Source organism: Calidris pugnax, unplaced genomic scaffold, assembly GCF_001431845.1.
Source record: "Calidris pugnax isolate Ruff unplaced genomic scaffold, ASM143184v1 scaffold63, whole genome shotgun sequence".
In the NCBI taxonomy this organism is placed as follows: domain Eukaryota; kingdom Metazoa; phylum Chordata; class Aves; order Charadriiformes; family Scolopacidae; genus Calidris; species Calidris pugnax.
This window is the reverse complement of record NW_015090852.1, coordinates 457,434-485,353: the sequence shown is the minus strand read 5'-3', so window position 1 is coordinate 485,353 and position 27,920 is coordinate 457,434. Positions and strand designations below refer to the sequence as shown.

Sequence of the window (27,920 nt, the reverse complement as noted above, 5' to 3'; positions counted from 1 at the left end):
TGGGAAGTGGGGTGTCCCCAACCCAAAATCCAAAGGAGGTCTCCCACTGGGCTGGGAGAACCTATAGTTGGGGCCAGAAGAGGGTGTGTGGGACCAAGGGTGCTGGGTGCAGCCAAACCACCTCCCTCCCCCAGCCTGGCCCCTCCTTGAGTGAAGCAAGGAGGCAAAAGAGATGGAGGATGAGAAGACTATTTATTTTTCATAGATTTTTATAAAAAATAATTATCAAATACAAAAAAATAAAAATAGCAGCAGCCTCCGTTGTGAATAAAACCCTAAAGGGGACAAAAACCGCTCAGTGTCGCTATAGAAGAACAATATTTCGGTACATAGAAGCTATCTGTTCATGAGAAGCACAAATCTCTGACAGCCAAGCCAGCGCCTCCAGCCCCCCATCTTGGTTCCCTTATCCATGGGACACGGCCCCTTCCCTGTACCCCTCGGTGAGCAGGGATGAGCCATTGCTGAGACCAGGATTTTCACACCAAAAGGGTGAAAATTTGGCATCTAAACACATAGGCATCTAGGTCACACCAACACCAGGCAGGGAAGGGTTTGTTATTGCAAAATGCCAGGACTTGAAATTCTCCTGTCTCCCTCTGCGTGTCACCCTCATCCCATGTCCCCAGCATCCCTCTGACATGCCCCCTGCTCCTTCTGTGCCAAGACCCCTGAATTTCTCCTTCTCCGCACTGGTGGAGCAGGACAGGCTGCCCAAGTTGTACCTTCTGGGGGGGCATAGCGACCAGAGGAGTCTCAAAGGGCTTTTTTTTTAAATTTCCTTGGTTTTTTGGTGGTGGTGTTGGGTTTTGGGGTTTTTTTTTGATTGAAAAATAGATCACTGTCATCTCTGCCAAAGCGACAGTGAGTTTGTGTGAAAACCCCGGGTGTTGTCACCTGGGCATGGTGGGAACACAAATGTCAGTGCATCCCTGCTGCAAGAGATGGGGCTCATCGTGCTCCCCTCTCTCCCTCCTCCCCAGATCCCTGCCTAGGTCAGGGCAGGTTGCAGGTGACCTGAGCGATGGGCACACTTGGGATCAGGAAAGGGCTTGGAGAAGGACAAGCCATCTCCTGCCTGGACACGAGTGGGACATCCAGGCGCCTCTGCTCCTAACTCCTGTCCTCTAGCCAAAGATAACTTTAAGAGCTGCCTGACAAAAAGTCGGTGTGTAGGGGGGGAGCTAGGGAAAGCCAAAGGATGCCTTGAAAATCCCCGGTCTCTCCACACTGTGTCACTCTCTCTCCATCGCTCTTGTGCTGGAGAAACCCTGGCTGGGAGCCTGGCTCCACTGGCACAGGCCATGCAGGGAGAACGCAGCCGGGCAGCCTTGGGTTTCTTGGTCCCATCCTTGGTGTCCATGCTCCTACTCTGTAGTCCTTTCTCTGCTCTCTTCTTTCTATCCCTTTTCTCTGCCTCTTTGCAGCAAAAAAAACATCTGCGATAAGCCCAGCCGGAGCCAGGCACCTCTCCTACCCGCTGCCTCGATGGGGCTGTGCCCAAGCTGCCAAGCTGAGCTTCTGGGAATCAGCTATGGGGGGCAAAGTTTATACCTGGGCTTCTTTGGGGCCAGGAATGAATCTGAAGATTTTCACTAAGTGCTTACAGGGGCAAGAGAATCATGAAGGTCAGCAACGGACTATACAGGACATACATCCACCGTGATGGGCTTGACCACAGAGATCGTAATAAGGAAAATCTCAATGGGTAAAACTAAGTGCTTACAGGGGCAAGAGAATCATGAAAGTCAGCAACGGTCTGTATGTCCACCGTGATGGGCTCGACCACAGAGGTCGTAATAAGGAAAATCTCAATGGGAAATGGTGATGCTCAAAGTCTCCTGACAGGTCATTCAGGTCCTGTCTCTCCTTCCATTACAGGGTCTGGTCTCCTCTGAGAAACTGCTGGTAACACTGTTGAAGCTCACATTTGGAAAGGAGACATGGTTAAAGAAAAGAAGGACCACCTCCTCATCCTTCATTCAAAGCATCACAAGCTACTCTGGGTTGCCCACTATATCCCTCATCTAGTTGGGCGTTCAGTGGCCAGGGTGAGCAAGGCAGAGAGGAACCATTGCATGTCTTTAGTCCTACTGACCACGCAGTGATCTCCACGGACTCGTAAGCATTCCCAGAGGGCTCTGAGATACCAGGTGATGGGCAGCTGTGGCACCCTTTGGGGCAGCAGCAGCGCTCACCAGATCTGCCATGCTCACTGGGGTGATGCAAGGGCACAGCAGCATTTCTTCTCAACCTCAAAATCCTGACCCTAAGCAGAGCGAGGCAAAGCACTGGAAAACCCCAAGGGCAAAACCTGGTGCCTGCAAGATGCTGAGAGCACCTTGAGGTCACAGCCTTCCCGCTGCCTGCCTGGGGAGCTCTCTCCTGACATGGCCTGTGTGTTTGGCTTCTCTCTCTGTCCTCCTTCCAGCTCCCTCTCAGCAAGGAAGAAGAAATTTCCTGTTCCTCCTGCCCCAACCTGTGCTTTTCCCAATGGTTTGTACTTCACAGCAGCATGGGTGTGTGACAAAGGATATCCTTTCTCAGCTTCATCAAGAGCAAAGAAAATATAATATATATTTATATATATTATATATAAGTATATATATATATATATAATTAAGTTTAAATATTTGCAGAGAGATCACAACTACCTCGACCTTGCTAAAAGAAGCCTGTACAGCAGAGGGGGGGTAAATAGTGACAAAATCCAGAGCAAAGACAGACACCCAGATGCTAGACCAGGACAAACGTCCGTGGCAGTGCCTGAGCTCTCGGCACGGAGCCCAGCCCAGCGCCTGGCCAAGGCGGCGCTGGACCCCTGGCTGAGCCCCTGGAGTGTGCACCGGGACCCCGCGTCCCCTCTGGGTTCAGGATGGAGCAGCGATGGGGAGGGGACCCACAGGCACCTGCCCTTCCACACGGCAGCCCGCTGGCTACTCGGTGGTGGCCTCGACCCATCTCCCTCTGTGTGCTGTCACCATCCCCTGCCCGGCTCTTCCTTACACCTCCTGCCCCCTCACGCCCCACCGTTCCCCAGCGGCCCCCATTGCTGCCCCTTTGCTTCCCCGGCGCTCGCCTGACCGAGAGAGGCTCTTCGTGGTGACGCTACTGGTTCTCCTCGGCCGCCGGGTCGCGGCACGTGCATTCGTCCTGATCACAGTCAGCAGCAAACGGGATCACCTGTGGGGACCAAAAGGAGATGTGAGCCTCTGCTTTGAGCTCACTGGCCCACCAGCACCCCAATGCCTCCACAAGCCCTCTCCACCCTGATAGGGACAAAGAGATGCTTTGGGTTGCATCCTTGATGTCTTTGGCATTGTGGAGACTGCCAAGCTCCACGCTTGCTGAGAAATGGGCTCTGATAAAGAGTGTCCCTGGCTGAGTTTTATTCTTAGCGGTTTCCTTGAAAGGACACTGTAGAGAGGTTGGTGCTGGTCTCTTCTCACAGGTAATTAATGACAGAACGAGAGGGAATGGCTTCAAGATCCAACAGGATAGGTTTAGACTGAACATTAGGAAAGAATTTTTCACAGACAGAGTGGTCAGACACTGGAATAGGCTGCCCAGGGAGGTGGTTGAGTCACCATCCCTGGATGTGTTTAAGAGTCATTTAGATGTGGTGTTGGGGGATATGGTGTAGGGGAGAACTTTGTAGAGTAGGGTAGGTGGTTGGACTCGATGATCCCAATGGTCTTTTCCAACCTGAATGATTCTATGATTCTATGATTCTATAATTTGTGTTTCAAATTTTGCAACCAAGACTCAGCTAGACTCTTGTGCCCCAAACATCAAGCCCTAGGGAGAAGTTTCCCCTGGTGGGTGTGAGCTGTTTGGCCTAGGGTTGGCAGTGCTGAGGCACCTCTAGCTTTCCATTTTACTTTGGTCCCTGTTAGAAAGCCCGCTGTGTCCATTTCTGAGCCCATGGACCTGTCCTTCAAGCTACTTATGGCTCTTCCAGGCTCAGCAAATCATAAAGGTAGCGTAGCCTCATCTTCTGCACCTCTTGGAGAAACCCCACTAAGCTTCCAGTGTGGTCTCCATACTACCCGATGAAGGAGCCAGGGTAGATGCATACAGTTCTTGTGGATTAAGAAAACCCAGGCAGGCTGGACGCTGTGTGAGCAGGAACGTTCTTAAGAGGGGCAGGAGTGGGTCCATCTAGGGTCACCCACAAGCTGTGCTGCTTTGAGGCACCCCATGCAGGTGGACAAGCTCATTGCACATTTCTTTCTCTACAACAACTGAACGCGGCTGAGCAAGCTTATGTCACCTTAACCGGTGGCAGCAGAACAAGGTGGGAGGGCACCATCAGAGCATCTGGCTCCTGGTTGACAGTTGCCCAGTAATAGGCTATGGGAGCTGAGGAAACCGTTTCCTCCAGAGGTTTTATACAAACTAGGGTCAGAGCCAGGAGTTTTCCTTACTGTAGAATCACATTTGATTCTTCATGGCCTGGGCCAGTGAGAGGTTGGAGCCTATTTGGTGTTTGAACCCCATATTCCTGCATCTGCCTTAACAGCAAAGCACTGGAGTGCTTTGGGGAGCCACAGGAGATCTGGGACCTGTGGGGAACGCGAGCTGAGGCTGGGTCTCCTGAGACCTATGGGACTGAATTACCCCATCTTCCACTGCGAACCTGTCCTTTATTTTGGCCAGAGATATAGATGTCTCAGACCTCCTGTTTTCAGACCTCGGATCTCAGAGCCATGCCTTGCTCCGAGATGTCATGATATCGCTGTGGAGGTTTCACTCATCACTTGGGTGTAAAGCCTTTTCTCTCCTATCTCAACTGGATCTTCCCAGGATTTTATTTTTCCTTTTCCCTGTGTGTGTGTGCGTGATGAAAGGAAAAATGATTCAAGCTCCACAACAAAGACGAGAAGATCCAAATTCACATAGTTTTGCAGTGAGAAATTATCTCATGCCCTGTGATTTGTTTTGCTGTTGGATACGCTTAGGAAGGATGGGCTGCGAGTGCTGGAGAGCAAGTTAGGTGGGAGGGGAGGTTGTGCTGGGAGACAAAGAAGGGTCTGTGCGACCCCAGCACCAAGTTGCTCCCTCTAGCCTATTCCTCCCTCCTTTCCTCCCCAGGAGAATTGGGAGGGAAGGACAGTCCATAGCAGACACTAATGGACCATACCAAAAATGCCCTGAGATTGCTCAATTATACAACAAGGTGAGTTCTGACTCACCATGGCTAGAGCTACATCCTATGGAAGTCATTTCTCTGGGACTTGTTTCCCAAAACAAGAGGGAATCCTGTCAACCTCAGTGGGAGCTGGGCTGAGCTTTCCATCCTGCTGGCCCTGTTCCAAACCCTGCTGTAATCAGTGGGATGAGGTCTATCAGCTTCAGCTGGCTTTGGTTTAAAATAATGGGTTTGTTCTCTCTTTGTGGGAGAATTGCATTGCAGGCTTGGTTCCACAGCCAGCAAAGCCAAAGAGAATAGCTAGCAGTCACCACTTAATCCTAAATCCTGGCCAGTGCCACAGAAGATGCTCACTTACCTTCCTGGAGGACAGTGTGGAGGAGCAGCAGTCACCCCCGTCGTACTGGCAATATGCCCGGTTGTTGATGGTGTCACACCAGCCGTCTGCTTGGAAGGGCTAGGCAGAGAAACGAGACATTGCTGAAAGGTTTATTCAAAAGGGGAAGGTTCCCCGAAAAGCAGAGATCCCAGGCCCTCAGCAAGGCTCTTGTGCACCTCTGATGAGGTTCAAGGCCCAGCTCCACCCTACACAACCTACTCAAGGCCAAAAAGCACTAGAAAACTGGTATCCCAGCTGATGTGTATGGAGGAGTGGGTGCTTGGAGGGCCCACAGGTGTAGCTCAAGGGTCAGGGAACTGTGCCAGGAAGTGAGAAAGCAAATCCACATTTCTAGAGAGAGCCCCAACCTGAATGTCAAAAGTCCCGATGCCCATCCCACTGTGCTTCTTCAGAGTCCAGTGCCACCCAGCTAGCAGTGAGTTCACCACTTCATCGGCTTGCCCACCTTCTCATACCAGTCTCACGTGTCTCCACTGTAATCCAGCTCTCTGCATGTTCAAAGCTGGGGCAGGGCTCTATAAGAAGTTGATCCAACTCTTCAACACCCCCTCCTCTCAAAGAGCTTAGCTCTGAAGTTGAGCTTGGTGACCTGGCTTGGGGAGCTAAGTGCAGAGAGGCTGTTACAAGGATCGATAGAGCATCCTGCTAGAGGATCAATCTCAGGAAGGCAGGTGCTTTATCTCCCTTGGACTACGAGAAAGGTTCAGCAAGGTCAGGAGTCTCCCAGAAGTACTTGCACTCAAGCCAAGCCAAGCATTGGCAAGCACTGGTTGCAAGGATTATTGCCTGTTACAGAATACTCTTGGTCTGGCTCTGACTCCAAGGAATATGTCTCCAAATTCCTCCAGACTCTCCACTGGAGACTCTAGCCCTGTCTACAGCACATGGCTCCATCAAACCTTGCCAGGTTGGACTACATGGCTACTTATCCCATGGCCAACTGGGACAAACAGAACGGATCTTCATTAAGCACTAGCTCCCTGCAGGCAAAATCTAACTCTGGATTGAGTAGAGAGGGCACCAGCCTACTGGTAACCAGAAATATTGGCAACGTGGCCCCATTCCAGCTTCAGTCTTGCCCCATCTTCCTCCTCATTTATCTTCTTCGTGGCTCAAATCCCACCCTCTGTAAGGAAATCATATAGTTGAGTGGTGGGGGGGTTTTGCATTGCCAAAATTATGGTGGCTCCTCTTTGCAAGGCACCACCCAGTGCTCTTTGCTGCACTGTTGTGTCTGCCTGGACAGCTGGGAATTTGCAGAGCCCAGATAGCATTGCTGCAGCTCAGATAAATGCTCCACCATTAATGGAGCTTTCTTTACTTTCAGCTCAGAGGTGGAAACAGAAAGTTATCACAGCAGAGTAGCTTTCTGTCCAGAAATGTTAAATGGCACAAGCAGCCATTCAGAAATCCATTTTATTGTTGTTTAGTTGCATGAGTCATCTGAACAGAGAAGAGAAACAAGCAACTAGGGCTGAGAAACAGCCAAGTAGGGCTGAGAAGCAACGCTGTGGGACTGGTGCAACCAAACAACGTGCATGTGAAGCACTTGCAATGAACTGTCGGGGACAATCTGCAGCTGAGGTTTATTTATCACAGACACACATCAGCACTGCCAAGCAACAACCCAATGTGCTAACAGAACGGAGAGGCCATTCATTAACCGAGCGATTAGTAATGAAATGCCTCTCCCACGCCAGGCTCTGTGATGGTAGCTACTGGCCCAACAACCACAGCCAACCTCCAGGACGACTGCTGTCATCAGAAAGGGCTCTGGGGGGAAACCTGGCCACCGCTTTGCTCATGGAAGCAGACAACTCGTTTCACTGGATCTCGTGGTCCCACAAGACAACTGGGCTTCAGAAAATACCTGGATGCAGCCTTTGATGGACACCAGCCCGTAGCACCCCTAAACCAAATGACAGCCAACTGAAAAATGTCACTGCCCTGTCATAGCCCTTCATCCACCGCGCCGAAGCCAACATGTGGGACTGATGATAACGCCAGTAATTCACTCGAAAAAGCCATGCCAAAACCAGGGAACTGATGTGGCTCTTTGTGACTCACAAAGAACAGAAATGGGCTCGACGCAGGCAAATGTCACTTGAGGAAGTAGCAGCAAGGATTATGACCAACCACTGAGTCTGTCTGTGCTCTCAGTACCACAGTCTCTGGAGAAATCCAGGCAGTCACAGAGAGACTGTGTTTGCCTGGAAGATCTCGCAAGAGAAGACAGAGCACACATCCCTACAGCTGGGAAATTGAGGCACGGCCAGGTTAGGTAGCTCACTCAAAACCAAAAAAAGGATTTGGCTCCCATTATTGCTGTTGCCAACCACATCCAGAGGAGACCAGGGTGCAATTTCACCAAGGCAATAGGCTTAACACTCCTTCTCCATCGAAAAGCGTCAGTGGGTCTTAAATTATGGGGGATCAAAAAAAAAAAGTCTCTGAGCTACAAAGCAACTTTGAGCACCGAGAGGGCCAGGGCAGGGATGCAGGCAGGGGACCGGCCGGGGCTGCTGGCAGAGAAGAGCTCTTCTGGGCGTGATTTGCTTTCGCAGACTTCCATGCGGTGGAGTTTTTCCTTGAGCTTTGCTCCATATGTCATGACTCACTGGCAAAACAACACCCGCCACTTCGGTAGTTTCCATACAATTATGGGGGGGTGAAGGGGGTGGTTTTGCTCATCCCGGCTGCACAGGTCTGAAACGATTTCCAGATATCGTGTGCAAGGTGGGGGGAGGACAGAGACGGGGACAGTATGGGGAAGGAGAGGCTCTCTCAGTTTCTCTCTACACCTATTAGGGCTAATTGCCCCCTCCTCTCAACCTGCCGGAGCCCGTACCCCACCCTAAACAAATACAGGCTCCTATAGCAACACTTGTTGGGGAAACTTAACAACTCATGCTCCAAATTACATTGGAAAAACATATGAGGGGAAAATAAAAAATGACTAATTGGACTCAAGGCTCAGGAGACTCAGACACAGGGTTCAGGGACTGCTGTCCCTCGCCCAGCGCCTGGAGAACATGGTGACTTCCATTGCTTCGCCTTGTCAAGAGGCTCCAGCTGGTTTCATCTTTGCAAGTAAGGTGCTGGTGGGTCACCAGCAATGAGACCAGACACAGGGTTCAGGGACTGCTGTCCCTCGCCCAGCGCCTGGAGAACATGGTGACTTCCATTGCTTCGCCTTGTCAAGAGGCTCCAGCTGGTTTCATCTTTGCAAGCGCAAAGTAAGGTGCTGGTGGGTCACCCTTGAGGACACAGGCTTGAATTGGTCTCATTTGTGGTCTTGCAAGAGTTGGGGTAAGGGAGGACATGGGCAACGCAACGTACGAAGAGCAGGTGATGTGAGAGAGGAAAACCCATACAGACTCTGCTCAGCCAGTGCTGGAGCCATGTGGGTCTACAAAAAGCAATGCCAGCAGTGGGAGAAGGGAGATTTGCCCATGTTGGTGACCTGCACAAACACCTGGTGATGTTTTAAGGCAAAGAGAACACCCCGATGCCCAACCGTGCCGTGCAAAAGCAATGGATGTGGCCCAAAGAAACAGCCAGCTGAGTTTCAGCCACCAGAATGTGCATCCTCCAGCACGGAGAGGGGGAAAAATGGGCTGGTTGGGATGGGAAACCAGGGAAAAAATGAATCAGGTGATTGCTGCAGCCGCTTCATGTCGCGTGGAGCGATAGGGAGCTGCTGGGCTTGGGCAGTGAGCGAGCGGGGCTGTGTCAGCGCATCTCCCCGCTCGCCCCATCCCTCTTCCTTGTTTATCCAGCCGGGAGCTGCAGCGGGGCGTGCGTTAGCACGTGGAGGTGCAGCATCTGGCACCGCCGGGCCCGAGCCCCGCGCTGCCGGCGTAAAAATAGTAACCGCGGAATCAAGTGCTTGGCAATTTCAACAGGCTAAAAAAACACACGCTCCCAAAGCCAGAATAATAGGCAGGAATAAAAAGAGGAAAAAAAAATCGAGTTTAAAAAAAAAAAAAATAAAGAGAGGGAAAAATATTGCAGGCAAAGGAAAAGGTTTGAGAAAGGACTGCTTAGGTCCTGCTGCATCCCGGGCAGAAGCATCTCAGGGGGCTCAGAGGTGATGATGTTTCTCTCGAGGCTGCTGGGAGATGCTGTGCAGGCAGCAGTGTCTGCACGCAGCATTTTTCCACCATCCTTGCAGAGTCCCCAGGGCCTGGGCTGACCTGGCTGGCTCCCTCCCTGGAGCTGGTGTCCTGCCTGGCAAGGAGCCCCCAGTGCCATCAGGAAGGTGGGCAGAGTCCAGACACTTTTCTTCAAATCCGCTTTATATGTAGGTTGATTCAGTGCGAAAGAGCGCAACACGGCGAGGGAAAGATGAAGCATGAAGAATAAATCACAGATGCCATCAGTATTGTACATATTTTGCTGCTGTGTCATGGGATGAACACTATTTCCCAGGAATGCAGGTTTTACTCTGGTCGAGCAGACCTGAGGGCCCGGTACCCTGCTTTTGGCAAGGACCCGTTCCAGATGCTTCAAAGGAAGGTGGAAAAAAAGAAAAAAAAAAATTCAGAGTGCACCTGGCCAATTGTGTAACCGAAGAGCTGAAAGTCTCTCCTGAGCTGCCGCTGGGATGGAAAGTGCTTGCGATTTCCATCTGCCCATAGCTAGAGAAAGCCCAGATCCCAGTTTCAGAGGATTAAGTCCAGCCTTAATAAGCAAAATGCTTCCCCCAGCCTTCAGAAGGCTGCATGAGTCCTGGGCTTTGCAGTCGTGCTGATCCCATCCAAGGGGGTCCATAGTTCTTCTAAGTCAGCATGGATTTTGCTGTCCTTTCACCCTTCCCTTTGAGCATCGACTTCAGACCCTTTGTATGCCGAGATGACCACGTGCGACCCTTCAGCTGAGGAAGTACAGGTGTCTTCATCCTCAGTTGTCACTCTCAAAGCAGCCCCAGAGGAACAGGGGAACCATCATTTCAGCAGGGGAGACAGGCAGGGACCAGCCCTGGAAAAGCTGCTGTGCTGTCAGACCCACGCCTCGTGCATCACCTTCACCACTGTTACCTCTTCTTTTGCAATGGATGAGTCATTAGCGATGGAAAGATTAGTTGAGGGTGATGGTGTGGCAGAGAGATAGGGACAGGGCTGGGTGACAAACCTCTGCTGGAGAAACATCTCCTCTTGCTATGCACGTGGTCTTCCAGGAGCCACCACCTTGCAGGGCCTTCAAGAGCAAGCTCCCCAAGGGCATCAGCGTGTGCTCAGCACTAGAAGCAAGAAAGCAGCAGTAGCCAGGGCCAGAATTTCACCTAGCACAGCTACAAACCCCTGCCCATTTGGCAGCAGAGGGATGTCAGCCCAAAGCAGGGCTCACAGAACTGGGGGACGTGTACCTTGAGCTTCCCCAGGGCTGGAGACAGCTAGGGCTGGGTGACAAACCTCTGCTGGAGAAACATCTCCTCTTGCTATGCACGTGGTCTTCCAGGAGCCACCACCTTGCAGGGCCTTCAAGAGCAAGCTCCCCAAGGGCATCAGCGTGTGCTCAGCACTAGAAGCAAGAAAGCAGCAGTAGCCAGGGCCAGAATTTCACCTAGCACAGCTACAAACCCCTGCCCATTTGGCAGCAGAGGGATGTCAGCCCAAAGCAGGGCTCACAGAACTGGGGGACGTGTACCTTGAGCTTCCCCAGGGCTGGAGACAGCTTCAGGGGGTCTAAGACCTGCAAGAGAAGTGACGTCCCAGGCAAAACCCTCTGCACATGGCAGGGGGGAGCAGGCAGAGGTGTGTGGGGAAAGAGAAGCACGAATTGGCTGCAGCAGCCCTTGGCCAGGTACAGGCAGAGCTTCTCCCCATCAGATGCCTTTCCTTCCTTCCCACCACAGCCCCCAGCCAAGATGTTTCAGAAAGCTCTGGGAGGTCTCATGGAGGGCTTGAAGAGTACCCAAAGACTTGTTGAAAGTTTGGTTCACTTAAAGCCCCTAAGCACACACCACCCCAAGCTTGGGTGCCTGGAAATTCCACCCCCCCTCCCTCCCTCCCTCCATCCCTGCCCACATTCCTCCCACACTGCTCCAAACCACTGTTTCCCGACAGAAACCCGGGGCTGGTGTCAGTCCCTTCAGCCGCAGACGTGGCAGGAGGTAGTTAAAGCCCTGCTGCAGCAGTGTCCCCGCGCTCACGCTGGTGAGGCAGAGAGCCCGGCCATTCTTGGCTCCCCCAGCTTGCCCAGGGAAGTTGACTGGGAATGCAGACTGTGGGAGGAAACGACAATGTTCATTGTTTGGATTAAATATTTTTCTTGGCCCTCTCTCTGTTGCAGTGTGCCTTTTATTTTATTTTATTTTTCTCCCCCCCCCTCCCCTGCCTCGACACCCCAAGCACATTCACTTTCCCTCTCTCCTTCCTGAGGCTCTCCAGCACGCAAGGAGGAAACCGGCTCTGAAAAACCCAGAGAGGGACAGAGAGGGGACAGGGCTGGCTTCTGCTCAAAAGGCTTTTTGGGATGCCTTGCTGCCCAGAGCCATTCTGAGCAGCAAGCAAGCTCTACCTGGCCCATCATCCAGAGAAGGGCGACAAAGATGGTGAGGGGTCTGGAGAATAAGTCTTATGAGGAGAGGCTGAGGGAGCTGGGGTTATTCAGCCTGGAGAAGAGGAGGCTGAGGGGAGACCTTATTGCTCTCTACAACTACCTGAAAGGAGGGTGTAGAGAGATGGGGGGCAGTGTCTTTTCTCAAGTCACAGGCGACAGGACAAGAGGAAATGGCCTCAAGTTACGCCAGGGGAGGGTCAGGCTGGATATTAGGAAAAATTTTTTCACTGAAAGGGTCATCAGGCATTGGAATGGGCTGCCCAGGGAGGGGGTTGAGGCACCATCCCTGGAGGTGTTCCAAAGACGGGTTGATGTAGTGCTGGGAGGTATGGTTTAGTGATGATGCTCCTTGTTTGTTGTGTGGGTGTCTATTTTTGTCAGTTAGGTTGACGGTTGGACAAGATGATCTTTAAGGTCCCTTCCAACCTAGAAGATTCTGTGATCACAGCAAGGGAGGCAGGGGGAGCACAGCTCAGAGGAAGGCAGCACTTGAAATTCGGCAAGAGGCACCTGGGACCAAGTGTCCTGAAGAAAAAAGAGAAACAAATTCCTACAGACACAGCACTTCGTCCACTGTCTTAATGTCTCCTAGTTGGTGTTCCCTGAGCTGTTTCTGTACTCCTTTTGAACCGCGGCAGTTGTCCCCTGGAGACACCTGCCTGCAGGATGGCTTGCTAAGAGACATCATGGAGCTGCCCCATCACCTCAGACATGGCTAGATAGCGAAACGGAGAAATGCCAGTTGTTTCCAAGCTTGCTGGTGTCCCCGAGACACTTGCTCATCAGCTCAGCACGCAGACTGCTTTCATCACATCTCAGGTCTTCAGGAACATCTGCTCCAGCTCCAATCTCCTTCTCCCCAGGTCTCACTAAGAAAACAGAGGCTTGTTGCTTGAGAAAGGATTCCACATACTCTAAGGAATGTTTCTAGGAAGGGGTGACAGGCTGGAAGGCGGCGTCCCGCTGTCTGGTTTCAGCCTATGTGCCATCACTTGTACTGCCATGCCCAAGGCAAGCAGCAGCTCAGCTCCCAGCAGTCTCAGTATGCAAGTCTAGGTGTTCTTCAGGACAAAGGCGGTCCTCTGGACGTGGGTTTCCTGCAAACATCTGGGCTCTGTTTGAATCAGCCTGGATTGAGTTTGGGCAAGATCAGTGTCTGAAGAGCGCAGAGATTAGATTGCTGCTCGGTGTCCAGCCTGAACACTGCTGTAGAGGACCATACCAGGAGAGCAGGTCCTTGCCCTCATGGTGTCTGAAAGTGCTTCTGTGTCCCAAGCCAAGATCAGATTTGAACACACTCTTGCTGCAGAAATGGCAGCAAAAGTGTGGCATTTTGGGCTACTGAATAGGGATGGGTTTCTTCTCCCCCATCCTGATCTAGGGATACCTGCTCTAGTGGGAGGTGTCCCTGCCCAGGGCAGGGGGGTTGGAACTCGATGATCTTTGAGGTCCCTTCCAACCCTAACCATTCTATGATTCTATGATCCGTGCCTTGTTCCTTGTCCGAGCAGACAGTGAGCTGGAAAAGGCTTTGCAGAGTCCACGGGGACAAGAGTGAAGAAAGGGGTGGAAAGCTGGTGTAGATGAACACCACATCAGAACACGTCTTTGCTTCCATAAAAACATTTCTGTCCGTGATCATGGTGGGATCCTTAGCCTCATCCTTTTTGCACCCCAATCTCAGTGCAAAAAGAAGAGAAGGAAAGAAAACAGGAGAAGAAAAACAGAAGCAGGGAAGAACAAGCAGAGGGGAGCACAGGAAGATGCGATATGTTGATAGTGCTCCTGGCAAGCACAATGGCTCCCAGAGTGGGTCCCCAGCCCTGACCATTCCCAGGGCTGCTGCTGCACGCACGAGAGAAGCCAGGACTTCCCATGCCACGAGCACCAGCCTGTGATCCTGCCCTCAGCAGCTTGCCTGCTGCCATGGATTAGATCTCCTGCCAAGCCGTTTGTGCAAAATATGTTGCAGGATAGAACGGGTTATGGAAAACAAGCCCTGAAAACCACAAGGGCCTCCTGACCCACTTGTATCTGGTTTCTGCCAAGTTCTTGTTACAGATCTTAAACAGAAAGAAAAACAACGTATGAGGGATGAAGGAGCTGAAGGGGAATGAACATTCGTGGTGGAAGAGGAGTTGGCTGAGCTGTGCTTGGGGATGTTTGTTTATCATCAGAAGCGGCTCATTGGTTTTTATTTCAGCGGGTGCTTTCAGTGGCTTCCCGCTCCCTCTGTCCGTGTCACTGGCTGCACGACTGTGACCACCAGGAGAGGGAAAAGTGGGACATGGACAGGGATGGAGGGGTGGCACCTGAGGTGAAGAGGGCAGAGAAGCAGCCATAGGTTGAGACAACCCAAGCGCAGGCCAGCCTCCACAGCTATCTGTTGGGGGAGCTGAGGTTGTTTCCACCTCTTTGGTGAAAGGTTAGTCTGGATGCTGTGGTCCTACCAATGCCAAAAGGCTCCCGTCTTTTGGGGGTCTCTAAGCCTGTCCCTGCAGGCCTGTCCTTGCACCATGCTGGGGTGTGATCGTTTTTCTTCCCTCCATCTGCTTTGTCTCTTAAGAAAATGAGGTTTCTACAATGACACTCCACATACGTGCAGGGAACAGAGATCTTCTCCCAGATTAGGAAAAGTATGCCTCAATGGAGATTTTTGGAAGAGGAATAAATTTATTCAGTCTCATCCCCTGAAAGGCTTTATCCCACGCTAAACAACCCATGCTGCTCATGCCAAGAGCAGCATGAAAATGTACCCAGCAGGTATGTAGAAGAGCTCCTCGTCTTGCCTTCCACCTCTTGCAGATACTAGAAAGAAATTCTTTACTGTGAGGGTGGTGAGCAACCTGGTCTAGTGGGAGGTGTCCCTGCCCAGGGCATGATCTTTAAGGTCCCTTCCAACTCTAACCATTCTATGATTCTATGATAATGATGATGTGAGCACTACAAGAGGGTGACTTGAAATTCTGGCCATGCTGAGATACCTAGTTGCTCTCATTGGAGAGAGTCTCCTTGGAGAAGCTGCGGTGCCTGTAGCCTTCATTTTCTTTAAGTCCCAGGAGAGCAGAAGAGGATCTCTTCCCTGGAGCGGAGCATCCCACCAGCATAATGTTTCTGCCTGGTTTCCTACAGAGCAGAGCTTTGCCATGGTACAAAATCAGAGCTCCCGGGTCTGGGAGGAGGGACAATCAAGGGTCCTCAGCCCCATTAACGGTGAGGAGCAGAGGTGGCTGCCTGCAGCCAGACTCTGGCTGCAGTGTTTTCCCCAGGGAGCGAGTTGCACCCTGTCTCCCATCACAGCAGGATCCAGATTTTAGACAAGACTTCCCATCGTCCCTATTGTGTATGTCTTCAAAGGAGTTAAATCTGGCTGATAAACTCTGGACACAAGCCACAGACGTGCCGAGCGAGGGTTTTGTGCATGCTGGTGGGAAGAGCCAAGGATCCATCAGGGTCCTTGACTACCTGTTGGATCGGGAGGCTGGAGAACAACTTGCAACTACAAACACACTTCGGTCCCTATCTCATCATTTCCATTGTAATACCTCAGGAAAACCACAAAACAGGGAACAGATTAGTGTTTTACGATCACGATAACATGACCAGCAGCACAAGCAAGGGCAGCGAGACCTCGTCCTCATGCAGGGAAGACCTGAGAAATTCCCAGCAGCTCACGACAGCTTTCTGGTATGGCCCATCTTCACTCAGGACATGAAGCAAAGACCTCAAGCCAAAGTTTCTGCTTGTTCCCCCCAGCGTGCAGGCAGGGCTGCTCAGAGCAAAGCACAGTAAAGTGCCACAGCCAGAGAAAGCCACCGAGTCACACCAGGAAGGAATTGCTACCCTACGAGGTTCTGCTTGTTCCCCCCAGCGTGCAGGCAGGTCTGCTCAGAGCAAAGCACAGCAAAGCCAGCCACAGCCAGAGAAAGCCACCGAGTCACACCAGGAAGGAATTGCTACCCTACGAGGCAGATCGTAGCTGGAGTAGCTCTTGTCCAACTCCTACCATACCAGTTTGAAGCTCTGCCTACTGGTGGTCTGTCCAAAGCATGCTGCCTTAAATCCCTTGCAATTAACCCTTTGCTCCCTGCGTGCAATGAGGAAACAGAGCTGGAGGTGGGGGCAAGGTCAGCATGTTGCACAACTGTGGAAGATAGAGGGGTGCAGAGCTGGTGATTCATGGCAGACTAGGAGGTGCTCTAGAGCTGCCAATGTTGGCCACACTCATGCATGGACTGTTTTGGACCATGGTAGGAATAGTCCAAGGAAGCAGCCTGACTCACTGTACATGATGTCTCCTCCTCTGAAGCCAACAGCCTCACTTGCTCTTGGGAGCAGGAGGAGGATAGCTGAGAGCTGGTCACCTTGGGATGGCTTGGGGACAAACCTGCCCCAGATGCTACAAACAACTCCCTCCTAGAAGCTGAGCACACCACCAGGACCACAAGCATCTCCTCCCAAACCCCAGCGGGGAGGAGGGGTTTCTCTCCTCCGCTGCTCCCCTCTCCACCTAGCCCTAAACTCCCTCATCTCCCCTCCCCCCACCGGTGCTGCCATCTGTTTTTCTACTGATGGCAGAGGATGAGATGTTCCGCTGGCCCTTGAGAGGCGAAGCACGCTCAGTGCTAACTCGTATTCCTGACGGGCTCCTGGAAGGGTTTGCATCCCTCCCTCCCTCCCTCCCCTCCCTCGCCCACTGAACTACGTGCCTCCGCGCTCCGAGGATGGGGAACTTGGCAAGGCACGGCGAGAGACCGGGAGGCAGATGGACAATCAGATTAATGGAAAGAGAAGGGAGGCAGAGAGAGGAGCGAGAAGGATGAGCAGGCAGGCTGATCCACTGCCAGCGTACGATAAAGATGAGCAAGAATCGCTCTAACGCCATTGCGCGGCCACCTAACTTTCCAACCTGAGGCAGGGCTCCAGCTGAGGCTGCAGAGGTTGAGGCTTGGCTACTGCTGCCATGCCCCAGCCTGAAGTGACTCCACCGATGGTTTGAGCAGCCAGGTGTCCTGGATTTCTCTTACATAGGGTTGTTCCCCTCGCTGAGGCATCCAGATGAGAAAGCTTCCTCATCCAACACGCGCTCGGCAGTCAATGGAGAGACCACAGCGTCTCTGAGGGGTGACTCAGACCTGACGTGACCTGAACAGTCCTCTGGAACAGCATTTCACTGCCCAGTGGAGAGCAGGAGCTGGGGTTCCAAAAGGGAGTGCCTCCAGTGAGGGGTTACTGTGAGATGAAGAGGAACCTGGGACTAAGATATCCTACGGACATGGCAAGTCAAGCTGAACCACCTCAGACCCAGCAGGGGCTATGTTCTGCAGGGGCAGAGGAATAGGAACGAGGGTGGAAGCCATCACGAATGAGGTGGAAACAACAGTCAGGGCATTTTCTGTGGTCAGAGGAGGGGACTGGTAATACCTCCCTTCTTCCCAGTGCTGAGCAATGTTTTGAATGAGGTGCTTTTGGTAAGAGTTATTCTTTATGGCCAGACAAGGACTACTGTAAAACACATGTGAAAAAGTGCTATCTAGGCAGACTTGGTGCATCACTCCATAACAATGTGCAGCATCGTAGAAGAAAACCCAATGAAAACAATAATCAAAGACACATACATGAAAAGCGAGGAAGAGGAGAAAAGGGAGGAGGTGGGTGTGAGCTGTATCTAAAAGGAGAGCATCAGGGTGAAAGAAACTATCTGAGGATGAATCTTCATTAGTATTACAGTGACTGAGTGTGACCTTAAAAATAGGCCTGCCCTGACAAAGTTGCTAACAAGGAAGAAGGCATTGTTCCACAGAGGAGGAGCAGGATATCTGACGAATAGTTAGATGACCCGAAGGACTAGAGAGAGAAACAGGGTGACATTCACTTGTATAAAATTGAAGGGCAAGCTCTTGTACTGATGGCAAAACATCTGCTGTTAGCTTGGAGCTCAGCAGTTGGAAACAAAGGAGACAGAGAAAGATCTGGGTGTACTTGCTGACCTCAGGATCACTCTGAGCTGCCAGACAGATGCAACTGCAGATATAACAGATATAGTCCTGGGTCCTATCAAAAGAGACATTTTCGGCACAAGGAAACTTTGTGCAGGGCTTTGGTGAGACGTCAGCAGGAGGAGTATGTACTGCTCAGTCGCTTCTGATGAAAGATTAATTGAAAGCAGAAAAGGCATTAAAAAGTCTTCAATGGTGATTAAGAGCATGGACTCTCCATCCTCTGGTAGGACACTGTGAGATTTTGGCTTGCTTAACCTACTGTATGCTAAGACTGCTGTCTAGGATTGCTTTCTAAGAGTAAAAGAGGATGACAAGCATCCAGGAACAGAAAGTGGTCGTATTGACCATAAACATATTTGGGTGGCCAAGGAGAAGACAGTGACTGTTACTGTGAGATGCTGGGACTTCAGGTAGTTGGGTCCCTGTCTCTCTCTCTCTCACACACACACACAGATAAGATGGCATTTTTCATAATCCCCTACAGGACCTCTTGCTGAAGACACAGACCCAAGGTGAGGTGCAGGAACCATACATAGAGAGGAGGAAAGGCTGTGGTCAGTCTGGTGTACCCTGAGCGAATAGGAGCATACTCATGCCTGTGTCAGCTTTCTCTCAACTTGAGCTGCACAGGAAGTGAAGGAAGAGCACCTCACACCCCATTTACTTCTTTTTTGGAAGGTTCAACTCCTAGAGATCACGAGTTCTCCCCTTGCTAGCAGGAGAACCACAGATAGGATCATCACAACCATCTGGACTGCTCTTCCACATAAGCGCATCCTACTTCAAATACATTGCCCCAGAACTGGGCTAAAAGACGTGGTTTAGAAAGACCTGGAACTCTCAAAACACTGGAGGATCAGGACTCAATCATCAAACACCTCTCTAGCATGCAGCACCTCATTCACCTATGCTTGCTGCCCATGCCTTGCAGTAGAGACACACAACACAGCCATCAAGTTTGGGAAACAACAGCCGCACCTTCTGTTGACCATAACATTTCCTTCCTGGGGACATGCCCCGTGCAACATGGCCCTTTCTTCCACCCTTCAGCTGACAAAGAGCTGAGCTAGGCAGGATCGGTGAGCAAAAGCGATCATTTGCATTGAAATGAGCATATAAATAAAAAGAAATCAGCAAAACCCAAAGCTATTTTTGGTGTACAAATTTCATTTACATTTTCCTTTTGGTAAAAATCCCAAATTTTCAGCATACAACATTCCAAAATACCCCACCACTTTTTCCTTTTATCTTCAATCATAATAACAACTATTGCTTGACAAAGACTGCCTATTTTTAATTTCCTTTGCAAACTGACTCCAGGCTGACTATGATTTTCTCCTGCCTGGTCATTATTCAAGGCAAAATGAGCAGCAAACCTATTTCTGCAAGGAATTCTTTGTCTGCAGATTCTTCAGGAGCGGTTTGTTTTGCATGTACAAGGCTGGAAATCCTAGTTGTTTTGGTTGGACATGTGAGTCACACAGGGCTTTTCTGGATCCGCGTTACTCTAGAACTGCGGTTCTGGTTAAGGAAATATTCAGGCTTGGAGTCAGCACAGGCTTTTTGGGGATACCCCTTGCCAGTGAAATCCTTCTGCTAGAACATTCTTCCTGGGCTGGCCAAGAAGAAGCAGGCAAGGAAGGAAATGGGTTATTCTGCAGCTCTCCTTCCCCAGCATCACCCTGGCTGCGGGGAACCATACCCAAAGATGCTTGCTCTGGTGTCTCCACCGAGCCAGCAAGCCTTGGCCCAGCTCAAAGCAAACATAAAGTCAAAGCCATCCAGCTTTGTGCTGGAGTGAGCCTTCATTGCCAGGAGCTCTCCGGCTCGTGCTGAGGACAGGGGGGGTCTTACCTCGCATGACTGGATGCAGTGAATGACAGAGGGGTCTGGGTACCACCGCAGCCTGCCCGTGCACACGATATGCTGAGGAGGAAAGGAGAAAAGAGCTGTTAGGCAAGGCAGCAGAGGGAGGGCAACAGCCACCAACACTCTCTGAAGGTACAGAGTCTTCCACAACACTGCATTGCTCATCGCGGCGCAGAACAGCAGGGGCACCCTCAAGACCCAACCCTTTGAACCCCATCAAACCCAACCAGCTGCATCTGGTTCACCCCCAAACCAGGGTACCTTGTTCAAGGCAGAAGCTAGATAGACGTGCATGTATGTACACATAGATGTACATGGATGCACAACCGAGAGAGGACAAAAGGAGATGGCAGGGACCACCAGAGAAGTGGGTTTGGCTGGCAGTGTCACCTCACGGTGGCCAACAAGCTGCTGTTGGCAGGAAGCCACCCCGGGGCCACAACAGGCTAAGTCTGCCATCACTTACTTCTCTGCATGATGCTGGATTCACCAGCTCCTCACTCGTACAGGATGGGGGGCTTAGCCAGTTACTCAATGCCTGCATTAATTTGCTGATTGACCTCCTCTCAGGCTCTGAGTGAGTCCCGGGAGGACTCACCTCCCCAGACCTGACCCGAAGCAGATACACCAGACTCACGTTCATTTGTGGGGCTGAGGTTATCAGTGGTATTTACGAGGCTCAAACTCGGCTGTTACAGCCAACTGGACACAAGAGCGAGATGTGAAGGGCTCGGTTTCACCGTGCTGGAACACGTTGTCCCGCTCATTCAGCGGGGGTTTGTGGGGAGCACTCATGATTACACGGAGGGAAGAAAAGCCCCACCGCACATGCAATTTCCTCCTTGTAAAGCTCAGGCAGACTTTGAAATCTGAGGCCCCATAAAATGACGGCTGGACTGTGAAAGTGTCCTAGGATGCCCTTCACAGCGGTGGAGTCGCACAAAGGGGCACGTATGTTTTTTTTCTCCTGGCCTCCCATCCGAAATGTGTAGCAGCAGGCTGACCGGCTCCAGCGCTCCCAGCTGGCATGGCAGCTGGGGATGGGGCAGCTCTGCCCATGCAGACCTGCTGCAGGTGTTTCTACTGCACGTTCAGTCGAGACCATTATGGGGTTGGGCCAGGATGAGGTCCTAGCCATCCTCAGCCAGCGCAGGGAAGGCAGAGCCGGAGGGTGCCGCCGTCAGATGGGGCAGAAGCTGGGGATGCTGGCTGAGCTAGCTGAGTCCTGCTCAGCCCAGAGCATGTTTTCATCCAAACCCTACTGGGATGTTTCATATGTGGTTGTTGAGCAACCTGAATGGCATTTTTAGCATATTCATATTAGTATACTCATATTCCAGGCTTGGAAATAAGGGACAAACACGCAACCAGAGCTGACAGTAAAACAGGGCCACGCCATCCCCGAGTGGCCTCTGCAGCTCCCTGTGTGGTTCACCCCATCCTCTCCATCACTTCACAAACATGGAAACTCCTGGGAAGGGCAAGCTGTTGGAGGCTTGGAGGAGCAAAGCAGGGAGCAGAGGAAGGAGCCGGGGCAGAGAGGAAAACAAGACAGTCCAGGGAGAGAGGTCCTGGCAAGGGGGAGAGCCACTTCTTAAAATAACACCTTCCCTCCCTCCCTCCCTCCCTCCCTCCTCCTCCTCTCTGCAAAATGCCTCCCTCGCACAAGAGCCCACAAGTGGCGGTGAAAGGGAAGCCGAACGCCACCGCCTCGACGGGCCAAGCCATTCGATCCCTCAAAGGCAAGGACTCCTTCCAAGGCTCGTGCTTAACCATCCCACACACCCCGGGCGTCCTCACCGCCCCCCGGCAGTGATCCATCGTGGGTCTGATTCAAGGCGACGTACAGTAGTATCCACAGGCACGACGCTGGGCCTCCTGCGGGCTCCCGGGAGGAGGGGAAAGCATTTGGATGGGAGCACTGGCTCCTGGGAAGATTGTTTGCTTTTCTTTGTTCCATCTCCTTCCTCATGCATCTCGTTTTTATTTTAAGAAATATTACCCAGGCAGAGATGCTTTTTGGGAAAGTTGTGCCGCGAGGATCCAAACTATTTGAGCTATTTGAGCTGTTTTGCCTACAAAATGAGTAAGAGATGGGGAGGGAAAGGCTCCCCCGTTCCAGCAGCAGTGGGTCCTGGCAGCTGGAGACACCTTTCAGCTGACAGTGCCCTGCTTCCTCCCTGGCAGGAGATGCCTGCCTGGGGTTGCATCTTCGCTGCCAGGTAGTCAGGGACCCAGACTCATGCTGTGCCAGGGGTGGCTTTTGCTCTCCCAGAACACTGGCTGACAATAACAGGAGCTTAGCAGGTTTAGGCATGCAGCACACCCTGAAAAATCAGGGGGATTCCTCCATTTAGCTTCATTCATTGTGGTATCTTGCAAGTCCTTGAAAGCTGGCTTGGGAGCTGATAACTTGTGCTGAACTTTGGGACGGCAGAGCAGGAGGTTGTGCAGTAGCATCCAGGGGAGGGGGAGGGAAGAGGAGGAAGAAGTGGTAGGCGGGAGGAGGACCTTGGCACCAGAACCTGGTTATAGGGAGCAGCAGATACCTCCAGAGCATGCAGCCTGGGCAGCTCCTTGAAGAGGGTCAGCCAACCCTCATCTGGTCACTTATGCTGCTTGTCTTTTTGAGTCTTACCCTTCTTAGAATCATAGAATCGTCTAGGTTGGAAGGGACCTTAAAGATCATCTAGTCCAACCATCAACCTAACTCTGACAAAAATGTAAATAAGAAATAAGCAGTAAAAAAAAAATCACTAAACCATATTCCTGAGGACCATGTCAACCTGTCTTTTGAACGCCTTCAGGGATGGTGCCTCACCCACTTCCCTGGGCAGACTATTCCAATGCTGGATAACCCTTTCACTGAAGAAATGTTTCCTAATATCCAACCTAAACCTCCCCTGGTGCAACTTGAGGCCATTTCCTCTTGTCCTATCTCCTGTGACTTGGGAGATGAGACCGATCCCTGCTTCTCTACAACCCCCCTTCAGGTAGTTATAGAGCATGATAAGGTCTCCCCTCAGCCTCCTCTTCTTCAGACTGAATAACCCCAGCTCCCTCAGCCTCTCCTCATAAGACTTATTCTCCAGACCCCTCAACATCTTTGTCGCCCTTCTCTGGACCCGCTCCAGCACCTCAATGTCTTTTTTGTGGTAAGGGGCCCAAAACTGGACACAGTACTTGAGGTGAGGCCTCACCAGTGCCAAGTACAGGGGGATGATCACCTCTTGGGTCCTTCTTCACCCAAGGCAAAGAGATTTTGCATTTAAAAAAAAACCAAAAAACAGATAGCGAGGAGGGGGGCTCCCCTCTATGCTGCCAGTGACCCCCCTAGTGTTTACCTGGACTCTGGTGGGCTGCAGACGGTGATCCATAGTCTCAGCAGTTACGTTTTCGGGCAGTATGACAGGGTCACTGGGAGGTATGATACAGGAAGGTACACACACAGCACCTGCCGGAGGAGAGAGAGCCTTGAGGACTTCATCAAGGCAATGGTGTTTTACAGGAGGCCACTAGACCCAAACGCGTAGGCTCCTCACCGAGGGTAGAGGTGGACATAGAGGAGACCCTTTCCCTCCCAACTTGGGATGACAACTCCTCCCTCAAATCCTTAATTATGCAACAGCCTACAGGAGGGTGGCCAATTCTTCTGTCCCAGAGAAGAGGAAAATTGAACATGGCTTAAGAGGCATCAAGCCAGCCCTGATGGCAGGAAATGGGATCCAGCATGTAAATAAGTCTGACCTAGATGCCATGGAATGTTTGTTGACATGTTAGAAAGCATCTTTCATAGTTTTTTTACCATGCTGAGTTCCCACTGCCTTCCTATCACCTAGGAAGAAAAAAAGTTGCAAAAAGAACCTTAGAAATCCCAGCCCTAACCCCATCCTCACATCAGGTCTGTCCAAACCTTAACTTTAGCAGGCCCTGCCCTTAGACTTTCCTTGGCCTACTTTGATCAGACCCAGATGATGTTAGAAAGCATCTTTCATAGTTTTTTTACCATGCTGAGTTCCCACTGCCTTCCTATCACCTAGGAAGAAATAAAGTTGCAAAAAACACCTTAGAAATCCCAGCCCTAACCCCAGCCTCACATCAGGTCTGTCCAAACCTTAACCTTAGCAGACCCTGCCCTTAGATTTTCCTTGGTCTATTTTGATCAGACCCAGATGTCTGGTGTGTTTGCTTCAGTGATATGGGCTTTGCTCAAGCATCCTGTCCAGCGGGATGCCAGACAAAATGCAACGACTGCCACCAAGCATTGCAGCTTTTCCTGAAAGCACAAAGTGACCAAGTCGTGGAGAAAGAAATGGATTATGTGGTCCCTCATCTGGTGAAAATGCCCTGTTACACGCTATTGTCGCTGCGGCTTTTGTCTAGGACCTGCCACAATAACCCTGCAAACATCAGCAGTAGTAACAAGTAGAGGGACCTCAGGGGAATCGGAGGGAGATTAGATTTCTAATCTGGAGATTAGAAAAATTACTGCAAAGGGCTGGGTTTGCCCTATAGACAAGCCCCCCCTCCTTATGAAAAGAGAGATGCTTACACTGGAGCCAGCTCTAGCTTTGAGTCTCGCCCATGGGTACAACCAGGGCATGGGCAAGACTAATGCTGTCCCTGGCTCTATGTTTAGAAAGAGGATGGAAGAGAAAATAGGAGTTTCTTCATAGATTTAGTGGGGATTAGTACAAGAAGAGTCATCATGACCTTCAACTCTCCAGGAGAGCTGAGTCAACATAAAGTTTGGTTTTCTGTTTAGGGTTTCATCTTCCCTCACCTATGCCGTGTCCTTGCTCGCACTTGTACTCCAAGAAATTCAGCTCCGGGGGTGGTGGGCAGGTGCCCCGTAAACTCTCGCACAGTTTGAACTCCTCTGTCCATAAGCCCTCCTTGGTGCAGATGATGGGAACCTGCAAAGCAGAGGGAGAGCAGCCAGTGTTAGTACCAGCAGTGGTGTGGCTCACCCTGCCTGGCCACTGCCCAGCTCCGGGCAGACCAAAATGCATGGAGCCTTCTCCTGCCAGTGAAGTCCAGAGGGAAGTTTTCTGAGGCAGCTGGGTGGCAGCCACTTGGTCCAGCCTACGTGTGCTTTGCTCTACTGACCAGAAAACAAATTGTTTTCCAGCTGCTGCTGGACCCCACCAGAAGGAATTAATTGAACTTCTTTTGAAGACACCCTTCCAGCAGGTTGGATGCGAAACCCGGGAGGAAGAGCCTGGCAGAAGCCTCCATCCCCAGGCAAGCCTCTTGGTGAGCAAGCCTGCTGCAGCAAGGCTGCCCATCATTCACAGCAGCTTCCAAAACCCTCTGGAAACCCTCTGCTTTTGCTTTCTGACCCTTTTCACTCAAGACAAGCAGGCTTACTTAGGACCACTGCTTTTTGAAAGGGTCACCAGGGAGAAGGAGAGCATTCCCAGGCAATGGTGCACTCCGTGCCGTGGGTGGTATCCAGCAAGAAAAGCTTTGGGTTTGCAGGGCACCTGCTGTTTGGTAGTACATGGGTATTTGGCCCTGGGGGTGGCCAAGATGCCACAGGGCCCCTCTGCACAGTGGGGCGCAGGAAGCCCTGATGTTTTCAGGTACGATGAGCCACAACCCTTGGCCGATCTCCACCTCTCCTCCAAGTCACTCACCTGTTGTCCCCGTGGCTCACAGTTGAGGATGCACTGGCTGTCCAGCTCAAAGCCCTGGGTGCAGTTGTACATGCCCTCAAAGACGGGAGGAGGTGGCTCACACACCACGGGGATGCAGCGGCCCTCTTCCCACTGCCCAGTCTCCAGGCACTGGACCTTCAGGAACTTCCTGGGGAAACACAGATGGCAGACTGGGCTGCAGCACCTCAAACAAACCCCACCTTGGCTGTACCAAGAATGCTACAGAGGCAGGAGCAGTCTAGCTCTCCTGGATCACAACCAAGGATTGTGTGGGGCTCTCCCATGCCATCCCACCCCTCACCACGGGCAGGTTCTCCTGAAGGGACAGCCCATGTTCAACCCAAGACCTTTTCTTCCTCTCACTTGGGAGATTGCAATGATTTAGGAGCCCTGGATGCTCTTGCCTTGCACTCACCACCTCATTGCTCCCCACCTCTTGTGAACCCCCTAAATCATGCCCCTCTGCCCCACAGCCCCCGTGGGCCCTGGGCTGCTTTGTCCCACCGCCAGTAGCTACATATTTTGCTGGATGAAGTGAGCCTCCACCAGTAAATCCTGCTGGCCTGCACCCAGCTAACTCCTGAGCCTCCTCTTTGTACTCCAGCCAGATCTGTCAATCCTGTTCTCGCCGAGGGGCTGTCGTAGTGCGGCAGACCAATACCATCCTGTGCTGCTAAAACAGCACAGTCGCAAACTACTTTGCCAAAAAAATGATGAAAAAAAGAAAGGAAGAAAAAGTCCAAGAGCGGAGCCCACTGGCTTTTCAGTCTCCTGTCCTTGGCAGCAAGAGAGAGACACCCCACCTTTTACATAGAGGCATCAAAACCCCACAAAGGCATCAGGCTGGCTGGGGACTGCTCTCCCAGAAGAAGATATGTCACCACAACCTCGGACTTTGACACACAGGTTTTGACAGCGCTGATGAGCCTTACCTGAGCCAGTGCTGACTGCTCCATCCTCAAAGAGACTCTCTTCCCCCTACCTCCTGTCCTTCTTTTACTAGACAGCCTGCTCCAGCTGCTTGCCCCTGCCCTCTCCCACCACCGGTGCCAGCAGGCAGGACTTCGGGCACTACATTATGGAGTTTATAGCGTGCCACAGGTATGTGGAGGGGAGTTTAACTAGGTTTGAGAAACCCCTGGGGGGAGGCACTAAATTACCCCTTGTTCTGAGCAGCAGCAGACATTGCATGAGGGCCACCTGGCTGCCCCCCAACACACAGTGCAGGGTCACGCAGCCCGGAGAGGCAAGGGGACCCCATCTGCACCCCACTGCCAGACCTGGGGCAGGAGCTAGTGGCCATTCCCGTTATATTTCTGCTGGGAACTCCTGGATGAGAAATTTGAGAGCTTTTTGAAACCATTCTCATCTTTTTAAAATATTTGCAGCTCTTGGAGATTCCCGTTCTCCCTTCAGAAATGAGGCATCTGTTTTTCCTAAAGACTATATAAGTGGAATAGCAGGTTCCTGCTGTGGTGAACTCAGAGTCCAGCAGGTAACCTAGAAGCAGACAGGGAAGGAGATGGAACTGGATGTGACAGGTGCCCCGGCACAGAGCTTTGCACACATCTTCCCACCAGACCACTCCAGGAGTATGGGTGGCCACGGTGTGAGCACCTGAGCAGCAAGTGACGCTGCAAAGTCACCTCAAGAGCAGCATCCTTGAATTGATTGAAGGGAACTGCAACTACATACTATTTTGGAAGGGCATTGAGGAGGAGCAACTCTGGATTCCATCTGTGGTTTCAGCCCACCCCTAATTTAACTGTTTTGGTTGCTCGCCCTTTCCACTGGGATGATGGTCACCACCTTTTGAAGATGTCCCTGTCAGACCTTGCCATCTGTTTGATCACTTTGCTTTGCCCACATTTAAAGGCAAGGGAACATGCATGCCAGGAGGTACTGATCCGTGTTGGACGTCCAGGTCCTCAGGCAGCATTTTCCCCTTTGTGAGTTGCCTGACACACAGGTTGTGATTCAGCTGTACGACTTGCAAGGGGTAAACCACTGGGGGTTAAGCTGGTGGCATTATGGCAACAGGAGCAAACTGGTGGTGCAAAGCAGTGCCTCAGGCACTGAGAAGACTCCTTGACAGACCAGGACCATCCCAGCTACATGCTATTTCTCACTTGCCCCATGGCCACTGGGTTATAACTGATGCAGCCACTGCACCTCCCTGTTGCTCCTCCGAATCATAGCAGAGGGCCTTTGCCCAGGAGCTGAGGGAAGACTTTGAGAAAGGGGCCGAGCATGGAGAGGACATGCCATGGGAT

General features: G+C 51.6%; 1 protein-coding gene across 1 annotated transcript in view; it reads right to left on the bottom strand.

The window, feature by feature from the left end:
- Positions 1 to 3,051: 3,051 nt before the first annotated feature.
- PAPPA2 (pappalysin 2) overlaps positions 3,052 to 27,920 on the bottom strand; it is a 123,560-nt gene continuing 98,691 nt past the window's right edge. The window contains exons 17-22 of the mRNA XM_014943322.1: positions 25,627 to 25,795; positions 24,771 to 24,903; positions 23,332 to 23,441; positions 19,973 to 20,044; positions 5,511 to 5,609; positions 3,052 to 3,183 (exon numbers count right to left, since the gene is read on the bottom strand). Of these exons, the coding sequence (XP_014798808.1) occupies positions 3,109 to 3,183; positions 5,511 to 5,609; positions 19,973 to 20,044; positions 23,332 to 23,441; positions 24,771 to 24,903; positions 25,627 to 25,795 (658 nt within the window). The 3' untranslated portion in view covers positions 3,052 to 3,108. The remainder of the gene's footprint in view (positions 3,184 to 5,510; positions 5,610 to 19,972; positions 20,045 to 23,331; positions 23,442 to 24,770; positions 24,904 to 25,626; positions 25,796 to 27,920) is intronic.